Source organism: Poecilia mexicana, unplaced genomic scaffold (genome assembly GCF_051168715.1).
Source record: "Poecilia mexicana isolate PSO_F unplaced genomic scaffold, ASM5116871v1 scaffold_3, whole genome shotgun sequence".
Lineage (NCBI taxonomy): Eukaryota > Metazoa > Chordata > Actinopteri > Cyprinodontiformes > Poeciliidae > Poecilia > Poecilia mexicana.
The window spans coordinates 15,297,097-15,311,226 of NW_028263372.1; the positions used below are offsets into that span (position 1 = coordinate 15,297,097).

Below are 14,130 nucleotides of genomic sequence, written 5' to 3' on the forward strand. Positions count from 1 at the left end.
ATTGCTTGACTGGGGAATCCATAAATCATTGTTCAGTAAGGTCATCATGTAATTTCTACCCTAATACTGGCATTTATTTTCATAGCATCCTCTCTTTCTTCTGATTTAATCTAGCTAGGTCATTTGAGAGATTAATTGCCGCCATCTTCAAAAACAACAAATTACTTTCACACATGTTGCGAAATTAATATGCCATAACCGCATATTAAAAAAAAAAAAAAGAAAAACACATGACCTGCCAAAGCAATGCTGTAACACCGTGCAAGTAGACATCTGTGATGTTTTTCTGTACTGAAAGGGGGGGGGGGGGGTGACAAATGAATAGAAAATCTGAAAAAGAAAATCTGAAAAAGTCTTCACATTAGATGTCTAAAATGTACAAAATGTTTTTGATCTATGCAAACTTTTAAAACGTATGTGTAAAAACTGTTCACTTTCATTTACATACATAGCTTAACATTTGAATTACTTAGAAAGCTGGTTTAGTTGTTGAGCAGCTTTTTTCCCCTATTTACCTTCTCACAGATGGAAATTAGTGCAGTTTTTTGTGTTCGTTTTTTTTTTTTTTAGATGCTTTTATGTATTTTCTACCCCACTGGATTGAGACCAGTTTGTGTTTTCATTTATTGATTGACTTAGCGTCCTTTGCTAGCACAGTCATACCCCAGTTTCAATTAAGTTCTTTTTTGCAACGCAGGTTTTAAACACAGTATATTTTTTTCCTTCAATAAATCAATCAAGCTTATTTGGATAGCACATTTCAGCAACAAGGTGAGTCAAATTGCTTTTACATTGTGCTTGTTTTTCTACAAAAAAGATGTTTACATACCTTGTACATATAAATATTTGACTTTATCGTTGTATTACACCTTTCCATGAAAATGTACTATTGTATTTAATTTTCTCCTCTCCTCCCCCCAAAATGTCGTTTAAACATTTTTGTAAGAATTTTATATTTTGACTGCATCAGCTAAAAATATTTTCTTCACATGTTATAGATGTGGTGGTCATATGTTGGGGCATATAGAAGCTCCAGTTCGTCTCACAGATGGAGACTGGAAGATGCTTCTGGGTTGCACAGCCCTCCTGCAAAGATGTGATGGACACTTAATTACTTGGCTGACAGAAGTTATTTGCCACCTGCACCCAACAGGGGTCTCTGCCAGACCCTGACCTCAACTTCCTCCCAGTATACCAACCAGCTCACAAAGCAGAATTATGCATATGAAAATACGCACATTTTCTGTTTCTGTTAACAGGTTTTTCTGTCGTCTTTTTTTTTTCAGTTTTTCCATTTCACCTCTTATTCAAAACCAAGATTTGCACTGAATGCATAATTAATTTCTGTAAAAAATATTTATAGATGTAATGTAGAGGCAGTATACATTACCTCACATTAAATGTAAACACATAGGAAGGTTAGGTTATATTTCATCTTTCCCATATCTGTCTTCTGTATTTGATCTACAGAGAATCGTTTTCAACTTGTTCTACTTTATGATGAACTCTGATACTTTTGTAAGTGATCCAGCACCTTTAAATATATATCTACCACTTGTTAACATGTCAAATTCCTCTCACGATTGAAGAGGAGGTGCTAACTTTTATGTCATTGCCAATTTGATTCCTGAGCAGTGCGTAAATTTTGACACCTTTCCATGTTTAACAGAAGATATCACTGTGAACTGCACAACACATGCTAGGCTGTGAGAGACCAAAAACAAGTACCAGTAAACTGTTAATGAAACAAGCGCTGCCGCTCCTTAATATGCATGTATTATAATTCATGTACATTTAGTAAGATGATTTCAAGAAGTCTAAATACCAAAATATTTTCCATTTATGTGCTTTTTGCCAAATTGAAAAATGTCTGACCTTAAAGTAATTTTTCAAGCATTCCTTTCCTCAATTTATTTCGGCACACTTTTATTAGGCAGCATGACACTGTTCTTTCCCTAAGGTAATTATGAATAAATGTATGTAGGCAGAGCCCGGTCTGAAATTACAATTATTAACAGAGAGGAGATACACTTCAGCACTGCAATTACGGAGTTCGCCGGGGAATAACAAGGGTCTGTTTTATTATCTGATCTGATTCCTTGGGGCTCAAGGTAATCATCAACACAGAAAGTTACATCTTTCTGTCACCACCTCACGGTACAATGTATCTGTGCCTCTATATCATCCATTGTCTGCTGCTTTCTCTGCTCACTTTTTTTTATTTCTTTTTTATTACTCTTTCCATGTTCTTCTGCCAATGAGCCGTTGCCGTACCTCCAGTGCTTCCTTCATCTCTATGTGTATATGTTCACAGTCAATAAATTAAAACATGCATTCCAATATGGCTTCTTTATCAGATTAAAAGTACGTTTCAAAAATAACAACCTTTGCGTTATATTAATCCCACATTTCTGCATTAAAACATGTTTTTTTTTATTATTGTTATATTTTAAGAAACTAAATTTACAATTTTTAGTCTAAGTTGTTCAGTTCATGATGCCATACTCATTAGCAGTAATAGCATGTTAATGCATTGTTATATAGTCACTGACAGCGTCATTCGTCATTATTAATCAAGTACTTGTAAGCTCAGATGAGCAATTTAGTTTAAAGACAGAAGAAACCCGTTGTTAAATTCTCAGTGGTACACCTTGCATTTGTAGACTGCACTCTATTTTCAGCTTGCATGCATGTGTGTCCAAAATTGGTCTACGTAGACCTAATTATACTTAAGAGCATAAGTACTTCATGAAATGTGGCAAATAACAAGGTAGCACATTTTAACTAAACATTTCTTGAAAACTTTGTACTTATTTATGCATTTATTTACAGAAACTAAAGAGGACAAAGAGGAATGATTATCTTACTGTAAAGATTTGCAGAAATCTGCATAAATTAGAGAGTCATTTTAATACTTTTTTGTAAGTGTTTTATTATTTTTAAATAAATACAATCACACAAAGGCAGTTATATATTTTTAGTTCCAGTGAAAACAATGCTAATCTGATTGGCATTACTATGTTTTTGTTTTCTTTTAATCAGCACATCCAACATATAAAAGTAATCGTAAAGTCAATCTGAACTGATGTATCTTAAACCCCATTTCAAAACATAAAAGAAAAGAAAAAGTCTACATCACGAAAATAATTTAATTGCATTTCATTCATTACTGTGGTTATTTTTAAATGGCTCTCAGGAGTCTGCAACATGATTCTGCCTGACATAATGAAATTGCAATTCATGCATGGCAATTTAATAGCAAGTCATAAGTGACAATTTCTTGACATCTTATCTCTCCCAGAGAAGAAAATCAATACTTGTATAATACAGACCGCCACATAACAAATAAAATAACAAGGACTTAGTGTAATATGATGCACTAGCAAGCAATTGAACTGAAATATTGAACAACACTGATGCTTTTCTTATATTATTCCATTAAGATGGTAAAATTGTTTCTGTAGATTGAAGGAAATAAATATAGTCATGCTGCAATATTACTGTTTCTTGAAATCAACACAATCACTGTCTGTACATGTTACTTTAGGTACGTCGATAACACCAAATGAAAGGGCTATACTAAAGTCTGTTCAGCAGTCAAATCGACTGATACTGAAATCAAATGGTGTTGCTGCTTTTACTTATTATTTAGTTGTTTGTCTTATCCAATATTAACACATTTTCTTACAAAAGTGAACTTATACAATTTATAGGTTTTGATTTTACCCATTTTTGGTGTGAAGGCAGTTGTCATATTTGCCATATTGTCATCATGACTATAATAATTATAGAAAAGTGGAAGAGTCAATAAAATCTGCTAAAAATCTAATTAGAAATTGATTTGTTTGCTTCAAAAATATTAATTATATTAATTCATATGCCAGTGTTGATATTTACATAACCATTTGTTTGAAAAGGAGGTAGACAGAAGAATAAACTTATTTGGCCTTGCCCCTTCCCTTCCATTGTATCTTGCTTTACAGATCATTCTTTATTTACAGAAAAACGACGGAAGAAGAACAACACTGTTTCTTTCACAAGAAAAGACATAAATTACATGAAATGCATTAAACCATTAAAGAAAACGCATACCCACATGGCCTATGGGAAGAAACAGTTGCCAAAAGTTGTCAGCTAGCATCTTAAATTGTTTAAACATTATTTTAAAAAACACTAATATATTCATTTGCCTGTGATACATGGTATGTGGTATTTAAAATGCGTTGTATTTAACATATGACTCTCATCATTGCGGAAAAAAGGTAAATAGTAACAATGCCATTCAATTTAATTTTAATCCAACAATGACAAAAATAGTTGTGTGCGGTGTCCACAGTATCAAACTGAATGTAGTAGTTATGAAAACAGTGATGTATCATGATGTGCCTTTTCGAGTCGGTTGTTTTGCATTCTATAGTGTCATCTTTACATGTGTTGTTCAACCGAGCTTTCACCTGGAGGAAAGCAACAGCACAATAAACGTATGTGGATTCTTTACTGTTCCCAAAAACACAGTTAGATCCAAAAATGTACATTGCAACTTGGCTGCTGTGAACATTGTGATATCTGCCAGCTCATGTCACATGGAGACATCCTGCAGGAGAATAACACAGCAAAAAAAAAACTAAAAAAAATGTTTTGAAGTGTAGCGACTAGTCCATGGTGACTTGTTTAGCTTCTGCTGCAGTGCAGTACAAACATTTTTCCACTCCTCCATCTTATTTGGTGTAGGCTGTGGTTGTTTGGAAAGCATTGCACAGATAACGATTGTTGGCAAAAGTCTCTGTGCCGAGGCAAAAAGGGAAGATGTTAGAATGTCACCAAAGATGCAGTGGGAGATGTTTTTGAGAACTTATTTTTTCCTAGTTGTCTCAAACCTCTTTGCTCTGGTGAGAAGGAAATATTTCACAGTTTTTTTTTTAATCAAAGCTACCCTTTTCATTTTAGTATTTCATTTTTAGTATTCTATAAACATCCTCTGGTCTATTTTTCTAAAACTGATAAGAAGTGCTTCACATGCACCAAAGGAGCAGAACTGCATGTAGTCTGCTCATCATAGTGCTTGTTTTCTATATTAAAAGCAAAGTGGAACTTCACAATGTTTTTTTGTTGTTTTTTTTTTTACTCTACTCAGTTATCATACCCTGTGATGTGCCCACCTCTCACTCACCAACTGTTGGAGATTGCCTTGAAATGTAGAAAATAAGTGAACAGATTAAGTTAAAAGACCTGGAATAAATTATACCTCGTCTCTTGTGTTCTCCAGCTATCAAATTCTACCAATTTGTGCTTGTTTAAACCACCTAATCACTTTTTTTTTTTCTAGCGCACTGTATTTTGTACAAGTGTAATATGTCACTGTGCACTGGTGCATTCAGTGACCCTTGTTAGTAGCACCATACTTTGATAATGTTGCTGCAGAACTGCATTTGAATATTAAAAGAAATTTTGGGCATTCAGATATCCCTTCAGGTCTGATCTGCTGTGCTAAACCTAGACAAAAACAAAACGTCTTTGAAAATATATATTTGCATCTATTGGTTCCAAATGAGTTATTGCAAAAATAATACAGAGGAGCAGGTTGACATGCTGGAGGTACTTTAACAAGGAATTGTAATTGTTTATACCATTAAGGTAGCAGCTCTTTTGCTGTGCTGGACTGAAGAATGCCTTCATCATCCAAAGTACCATTACTGTGAGAGGGCATGAAAGGTAAAGTTAATTTTACAAATCCTTGTGATGTTGTTGTGTAGACCATAAATCTGGTGACAGTGAGAGAAATAGCATACAGCAGAGGTATCACGCATCCTAGCTGTTTTGCTTTTACTACCCTGGTTTACCAGCACCTTTGGTGATAATAAGTGTAGGACCTTGAATGGAGAAGTTTCATATGTCACTGGAAGTTATGCTGCCTTAAGTAAATAGTGCTCCAACACGGACTTTCTCTGAATTTGACGCTCTGGCATACACAATTTTATCACCACCCTGTCATGCATTTTTGACAGCCTTAAAAATTAGAACATAAACACTGCAACTCTGACACCCTGCATAATCATACATAAAATTTAATAAGTGCCAAGCAAATCTATTAGCAGTGGCCCAATTAGTATTGCTTTATCTTGTGCTAAAGTATGCGGATGCTCTGTCTGCACTGATGAAGATTTTAGTATCCCTACATGCTAAATTTAGAAGCACATGACATGCTTGTTTTGGACCGGCAGCACAGAAAGCATGACGAAACCACGCTTATTAGTTGTCATACGAGAATAACGTTTGCTGTATTGTCGGAGGGCTGAATAGCACAGATGTTGACGCTGTTGCCCTGCAGCAAGAAGGTATGGGTTCCTGGGTTCGAATCTTGGCCTAGGCTTTTTCTACATATTCGCCCCGTGGGTGCGTGGGTTTTTTCCAGGTACCGCGGCTTTCTCCCAGAATCCCAAAACGTGTCTGTGATTGCTCTTAGGTATGTGTGCATGTGTGTGGATGTGCATGTTTATTTTTCCTCTGTGTGTCAATGTGACGGACTGGTGCCCTGTTCACGGTGTACCCTGCCTCTCTCCCCAATGACTGCTGGAGATAGGCACCAACTTCTCCTGTGACCTTGAAAGAATAAGGAGACGAGACACGGGATGGATGCATTATCTCATATTTTTAATCAACGATCATCTTGATTGTTAATAAATTAGATGAACCGCCACACTGCATTCAAACTGCACTCAGCTATTCAGCCAGTAGGTTGGGGCTCTGTACAATAATTTAAAATGTCTCTCTCTTGTCAAATATACAATATTAATGCTAAAACATTTAAATGGGGTTTACAGAAAAAAAAACAGTTGTGCTACTTTGTAATTTATCATGTGCTTTGAAGACATGAACTCCTATTTATCCCATTTACTTACCATGTTGTAATAATAAAGACTGGGAAATCCAAGTCACAGTTTTGAGAAACATTGCCAATAAACACATAAGTAATAATAATAGGTATTTTGCCATAGACAGTGTTTCACTTTTAATGCTGAAAATGTGTGTTTCCAAGAGAGTACATTTGTTTGAACATTTAAATTACAAAGTGACCCAAGAATAGTACTTAGTGAGGTCTAATCCAGTAACATTTATCAGTGATCATGGGAATTAAGTGAATGACTACACTTTCTCAACATGCTTAATATTTTCTGTTTTTCTTACCTATACCTCCTCCTCTGCTGTTCTTCTTTTAAAATTTGCCTGATCCTTATATTTTCCTAAACCACCCCTCACTCTGAAACTCAAGCTTTGTCTTCATTTTCTATTTTGACTCCCTCCTGCCCTTCATGTCCTCTCATGAGAAGCTGCTGCCTGGCCTCAAAGGGAGCACTAGAAAGGATCCATCAGCCAGACTGCTATTCTCAGGAGAATGCATCCAGCATGTTGCTCTGTTCTGCTCCGCTCACTATTATATCTATCTAACGCCAGATCGCCTTTACTGTAGATCACAGGCTGCTTTTTTCCTTCTTTCTTTCTTTCTTTTCCTTTTTTTTTTTTTTTTTTTTTGCAAAGCTGTATAGAGTTTAATTCTATGCCTTGTTGGACACTGCTCACACATTTTCTCCAAGCTGTTTGTGATATCCGTGCTGCTGGTGTGAACCAGATCTTTTTGCAGGGCACAGTTATAATAGGGTGTATCATTATATGCCATGGTGTGCATAGTAATGGATTGGCCTCATATGTGTTTAGGTTGTATTGAGAAGATTCAAAGGGTCACTAGGAATACCTACTGCAGATTTAAGGCATGAGACGTTAATCTGCCAGACGTATCTGGAGGGGTTTTGAGCACCAGCTGGAGACATTGGTACGGTACTTTTAAGCCTCCTTGCTGGACTAAAACAAAGCCGTATTTATCCCCAAATAACAACATCTGGGCATGCTTAACAGCATGGATAAATAAACAAGCCCTATGGACTCTAAATCCCCCCACACTCAATCACTCTCACACACCCCCTCTTCCCATTCCCTCTTGACTTTCTGAAGGCTGTTGGTGTGGGGCTGGCACATCAGTGTTGATAGTGTGCATCCAATTAATTAGCCAAACGTTATCTCATTAGTAATAGCCAGAAGAGTAAAGCAAGTACACTCCCTTACAGTTGCAAACATCCTCTGGTCAGCATTGAGCTTCCTTTCCTCCTCCTCCTCTGTAACCTCTGTGATCTGTGGGCGCTGAGTAGGAGGACAAAAGGAAAGGTTTGTTAATGCCGCTTGGTCAAAGTGTCCATCATTAGGCAGCTATTCCTCATGGCTCACATTTATTCCACAGCTCCTGCAGAATTAAGACTAGACAGCCTCCAGCATATCCTAATAGCACTGCATCACAAGACAGTCTAATGGTTTCTCTGTCTTTAAGGTATCTGTCTTTGTGGACCTCTGCATAATTTGCACAACGCTGTAAGCAAAAGTCAGCACCATCTGACACACAACTGAATCCCTTGCATTCCTCAACACCTGTGCCTCAATGTTATTTAAAGCACTCAGGGGCTCTGCACCAAACACCAGCCACCGGCTATTTGCTTGTGTGTGTCAAGTGTGTGTGTATGTGTGTGCAAGTATTAGGGGAAGAACTTGCTTTCTGAGCTATTAGCAACAGGCTATGCAAAGACAAACAGCACTAAACAATTTGTAAAACATTTTGTCTAGACGTTGGCAAAAGGAAGTGATATGTTTTTCGCGAAGACCCGCTGTAAGACATTGTTACTTATTGTTTTATTTTGCACATGATAACAAATAGCATTATTTTTATTCAGTCTTGGTATTTGGAGTTCTATTAATGACAGAGATTTAAAATAATAATAATTAAACAGTGCTTGTTTTTTGTTTTTTATTGTTTTGGTTTTTTTCCCCAAGAATAAATTTATGCTCAAACACACTCCAAGGACTTTGGGAAATGTATTATCTATTGTCCTTTTCAGCAAATCAGAGATGCATAAATTCTGTTAGTCTTTGTCATTTGAGAAAAACAGTATTTACATTTTATGAATATTCACTGCAGTGTGATGGTGCTATTAGGCAGTGGAATAAAATCTAAATCATCCAAGGGTAAAGATATGACAGAGTTATAAACTACATCTCAGTCCAACACTGCTAGGACTGTTAGGTCCTGGCATAATGCAGGAACACTGTTGTGATGTGCTGAAGGCGGAGTGTCACAAAGAGCAGGAGCTTCTTAAAGAGACAGAGGCCCAATTTCACGGTGTCAAACTGGGAAATCAAATTTCTATCTGATGCATCCATTTTTGCAATGGAAAGAAACGCAGTTACTTTAAAATTCCAGATCTAAGTGTTTCATTATTAACTGAATTCACCAACAAACCTTAATACTGGTATGTCTATTTTCTTTGTGTTAGTGTAAATCTAATAAAAACAAACTAACAAAAAAACATTAGCTGTTGTAACTAGTAGGTCCAAGTTTGGAAAATGTTGTCTTTCGAGTGTGGAGGAGCTGCATAGATGTGAAGTAGGACCCACGAACACTGAACTTTTTATCATATCTGACCTTCAAGGGAACTGTAGATTTTCTCGAAAGGGAGAAGATAATCAGGTGAAATTAAAACCTTTCAAATATATTGCTTTTTTAAAACAGTGTGACACTGACACATTACATCTCGGTTTAAATTACACCGTCCATTTTGCAAGTTTATTATTGTCCTAATAAAACACTTGGGTGACAAAAAAAAATCTATCATTCAGCAGTCTGTTGTGTTTAGACTTCTATGCATGTTCGATGCTCTGCTTGACGGTACCAAAAGTTATGCTGTTCATGTATATATTGTGAAACACGTCAGATGACTACCTCAAGTGGTCTTTTAATCAAATTGTATCTGTAAATTTTCTAAATGAGAAGGTATGTGCTTGATTGCAAGAGAAAGTGGCTGATTCAAATTATTCTCAGCTGCCCACTGGGGCACTGATTGTCTACATGCAAATGGTCATGTTTATCACACCAGGGAAACAGGAAAGCACAGAGTGTCCATAATAATCCCCGAGCTGCTTTGAAGGAGCAAAGTGAATTGCAGACGTCATAGTTTTGACAATTAATACACCAAATACTGATGCTGCATGCAAATATATGTACTCTGATGCACGAACTATTCATGTTCCATTCTTTTGCAAGAATTGTGAGTTTGAGGAAATGCCATCAGTGAGATCATGATGCTATGATGCTTTCAGTGTAGCCATTTATCTACCAATACAAAAAAGCTAAATGTCACATAAATGGCAGGTCAGTAAGTAGTTTCTGTGCTTTTCACTCTGCACACCCTGAACATGATCACAGCCACTCTTTTTTTTTTTTTTTTTTTTTTTTTTTGCAATCTCCATTCTTCAACAGCCCCTGAGATCTGAACAATCTTCATCCTGGTTTTAAGAATGAATACTGTCTCCACTTGGAAACAGCGCATCACTACTCCTTGCAGTTCTCCATGCAAATACACGCAATTAATTCCACGTGTTAATTCCGAGTGTTCGTCATTTACGCACAAAAATTACTGGCATCCTCTTGCTTTTTGTCAAGCCAAGCTCTGACACTTAAGCAGGACACTTCAGTTGAGAATATTTTACTAATCGCAGCTGAAAAGCCACCTGAGAAACAGCTGAGCGTGCAATAGCCACGTTCTTTAAAAATAACTGGTAATGAGTTCCAAATTTGTTTTAATTCAGTCTCACTGGAAAGTTTTCCAGGATGAACTCCCTGTTTACGGTTGCACCACAGTGTCTGTTTGATTTAAGCCCAGCCGTTGACAAGGCCCAACTCCAAGCTTTGTTTGTTTTTTTTGTTTGTTTTTTTGCTGTTTTTGCAACATCCACCAGTAAACAAGTTGCTTTGCTTGGGTTCTGAATTTGTGGTTCTATCAATTATAGAAATTCATCCAACCAAAGCAACTTCTGACTTTCATGCAATCACCACCATGATTGACTGTGTGTTATTGTTCTTATCATTTTAAGACAAAGAGTGAGCTGATTTCTTCCAACTTTCATATTTTCTCCATCTTTTTAACTTGTTTAATAAAACATACTGTTGTATAAGATGATTTATTAGGTACAATAAAATATACTAATGCACTTCATAGTGTCATTCAAACTGTATTTTGGCCTTTTGTTTTTCAGATGGACCCCTGGGACCACGAGGGCTTGTGGAAGCTACAGAGATGTGCACACAGGAGTGCCTTGTCCTTGGACATTCAGACAACTGTTGGATGCCTCCCACGTTAGGATCGTACCAGCATCCTAAGTCGCCCGTGTCTAGCTTTAGTTCTCAGCGGGAGTGGGGTCAGAAGGACAAACTCCTCAATGGACACACTCTGTCCAGAACCTGGAAAAACGAAAGTGGACGGTCAGAGCATTTTGGCGACAGGAAGCAGTTTGGGAGTGGGGAGGGACACTTCACCAGCAGCAGCATGGCTGATATTCCCTTGGTGAGTCTGAAGTCTTGCCAGTCAGCATCCTGCCCAGACAGTCCAAAGGACCAGCAGCTATAAAACTGACTCTTCTCTGCTGCAAGAAATCTGGACAGAGTAAACTGGTGAGGCGTCTCACCTGGGCTCACCCTGTGTTTCATTGGTTTATTTTTCGTCTCCTTTCTTCAACTTAAGTTAATGCTTCTGCAGTCTAAAGGCCACATGTACTGTGTAGGCCTAAAAATAGTGCTGATGCTTAGTTCTTCACAGTAAAATGTTTCTGCAGCTTCACACAAAGGTTTTTTTTTTTTTTTTTTCCTTTTTAATGCTACGATTCTCAATGAAAAACCTTCTCTTTCCACTTCTTTTGGGGACATGTGGAAGAAGGACCTGCATACAACTGAAAAAGAGGGGGGAAAAAATGACTGTCAAACAAATATATACAAATCTTTGTGGTGTGATTGTTATTGAGCTGTTTGGGACTATATTAATCAACACAATCAAAGAAATTTTTTGATTATATTTCAAAAAAGTGTTGGTCCTATAACACTTGTTTGTGGACACTTGTTTATTCTGTCACTGTCTCTGTGTTTGTAAATAATACTTATTAACCACAATCATGTATCTGTAATATTCACAGTGGGTAGGACAGTTCTTGGCTTTCGTCATTATAATGGCTTCTCATCAAAATTGGGGAAATTCAGCCAGGCAGAGATCTCCAGCATAAAGTGGCATATCCAACACGGAAACATTTTCGGGTTTTTTTTTGTTTGTTTGTTTTTTGTTTGTTTGTTTTTTCTGTATTCTTATTGAAAGAAAATCTTGCCACATAATTTTACTGTTACCTATATCCCATATAAATTTTATTCAAGTGCTGCAAAATCTCAAAGGCAAATCAGTTTTTTTTTCTTGTTAGAAAAACAAAGCAAACAAAAAAAAAAAGCTTTATGAAGGATGTCAGTGCTCAACATGTGCATTATAAAACTGAAAAGCTCTAAAAGCGCTCTGATTTTAAAAGTGTTTAGTACAATTAAATAGCAATATATTTGTAAATGGCTAAATGTTTTATCTAAGGTTGATCTTACTGTATAGATTTTCTTCAATTTGTGATTTAACTGAGGGCAATTTCTCAGTAGTACCTGCAACTTATTGACCTATATATGTAAATATACATATATATATATACTGTATATATATGTACTATTTCCACAGACTATTATTTTCCATACATAAGAAAACACAGGTAAAGATAATACTTAAATCACCGTGCCTTCATGAAACACTGAATTGTGCTTATTCAAATGACAAGAACATGTTGGCTACCGAAAATATCCGGTCTGATAATCAGATGCCTTATGCATTGAGTGTTTGCCAGATTTAAAGAAACAAAGGGCAAAATAAAGTCACCGAATAAGAAAAAAAAAAAAAAAAAGGCATGGTCAGACTGTGTGTCAGCCAAGATAACTTGTCATTTCACCATCTGAAAGAGTTGGTTTTCACAGCATGGACGGCAAATACACAAAGGAAAAGCATGCTAAATGATATACCTTATTTAATTAAATTTGTCATTTTTGTCTTTGCTTTTTCTTTTTTCTTTTCGAGACGGGGTGGTGGGTAGAGTTGAGTTGTGCATAAAGAGTAGTTCCGTTTGTAAAGCACTTTCACATTAATGTCACAGTATAAAGATGTTCAGTGGGATGGAGTGATTTGCTTATCGCAGTATGTTTATTAGTTGTGAGGGTGTTTGACATCACCAATACTGAAACAGTTAATCCTTGTTACTCTACAGGTATACAGCTACTGCAATAAATGTTTTAATTATGCGTATGCTTTTTTTGCGTACAAGACGGCTACATCGGGATGTCTGTGTCCTTTTTTTTGTGTGAATAAATACCCCCCCCCCCGCCGCCCCCCCACCGTGAACGTTTGTTAATTTAAATTCAAAGCACTGCTTAAATATTGCACGGGTTTGCCCCTAATTAGAGTGATTTTCTTTCACTCCAAAAACGGAAAATCATTCCCATTATCCGTTTTTACACTACTTAACACGTTTTTTTTTTGTTTTTTGTTTTTTTTGGATGACGCATTTACTTATGAACAAAGCAGAAGCAGGTTTGTTAGAGCATCCTCCAAGAGAGCGTGTCCTGATGAACAGTTTCTCTTGCAACTGTTCTCTTTTGCATTTTCTGTCCTTAGAGAAAGTAAAAGCTTCTTAAAAATATTACTTTCAGGGTCACGGTGGCGTAAGCAGACAGCTATAACAAATCCCAAGGGATGTGATTCAAGGAAAGTTCCCTGACAAGGTTACCATAAAAATAAAAACTTTAGCCATCTGTAAAGTGTTTTATCATAGTAGACTTTGCTGTATATTTAAACTAAGTGAAATTGTTGTGTTATTCTAACCAATTCCTCAGATTTCCATCAAACATTGCTAATAATAGTAGCAGTGAGAGGCAAAAAAAGATAAGACACATTCATGATATCATCTTGCAATAAAAAGTTCAATCTCTTCACCTCAATATACGAGTGTTTTTGGCAAAATAGCGTTTAATATATAGTCACTTTTATTAAATCAGAATAATATTGAAAGGTTAATTTATTTCAGTAACTCAATTCCCTAGGTGAAGCATATTGTACAGCTAATTTTAATTTTGATGATTTTCATTAAAGCAAACTGAAAATCAGTTCGTTTTTATACTTTAAAATA

General features: G+C 36.3%; 1 protein-coding gene across 1 annotated transcript in view; it reads left to right on the forward strand.

Annotated features, from left to right (window-relative positions):
* LOC148160193 (protocadherin-9-like) overlaps nucleotides 1–13,276 on the forward strand; it is a 56,041-nt gene extending 42,765 nt beyond the window's left edge. The window contains exon 3 of the mRNA XM_088004620.1: nucleotides 11,134–13,276. Within this exon, the coding sequence (XP_087860746.1) occupies nucleotides 11,134–11,504 (371 nt within the window). The 3' untranslated portion in view covers nucleotides 11,505–13,276. The remainder of the gene's footprint in view (nucleotides 1–11,133) is intronic.
* The last annotated feature ends 854 nt before the right edge of the window (nucleotides 13,277–14,130 follow it).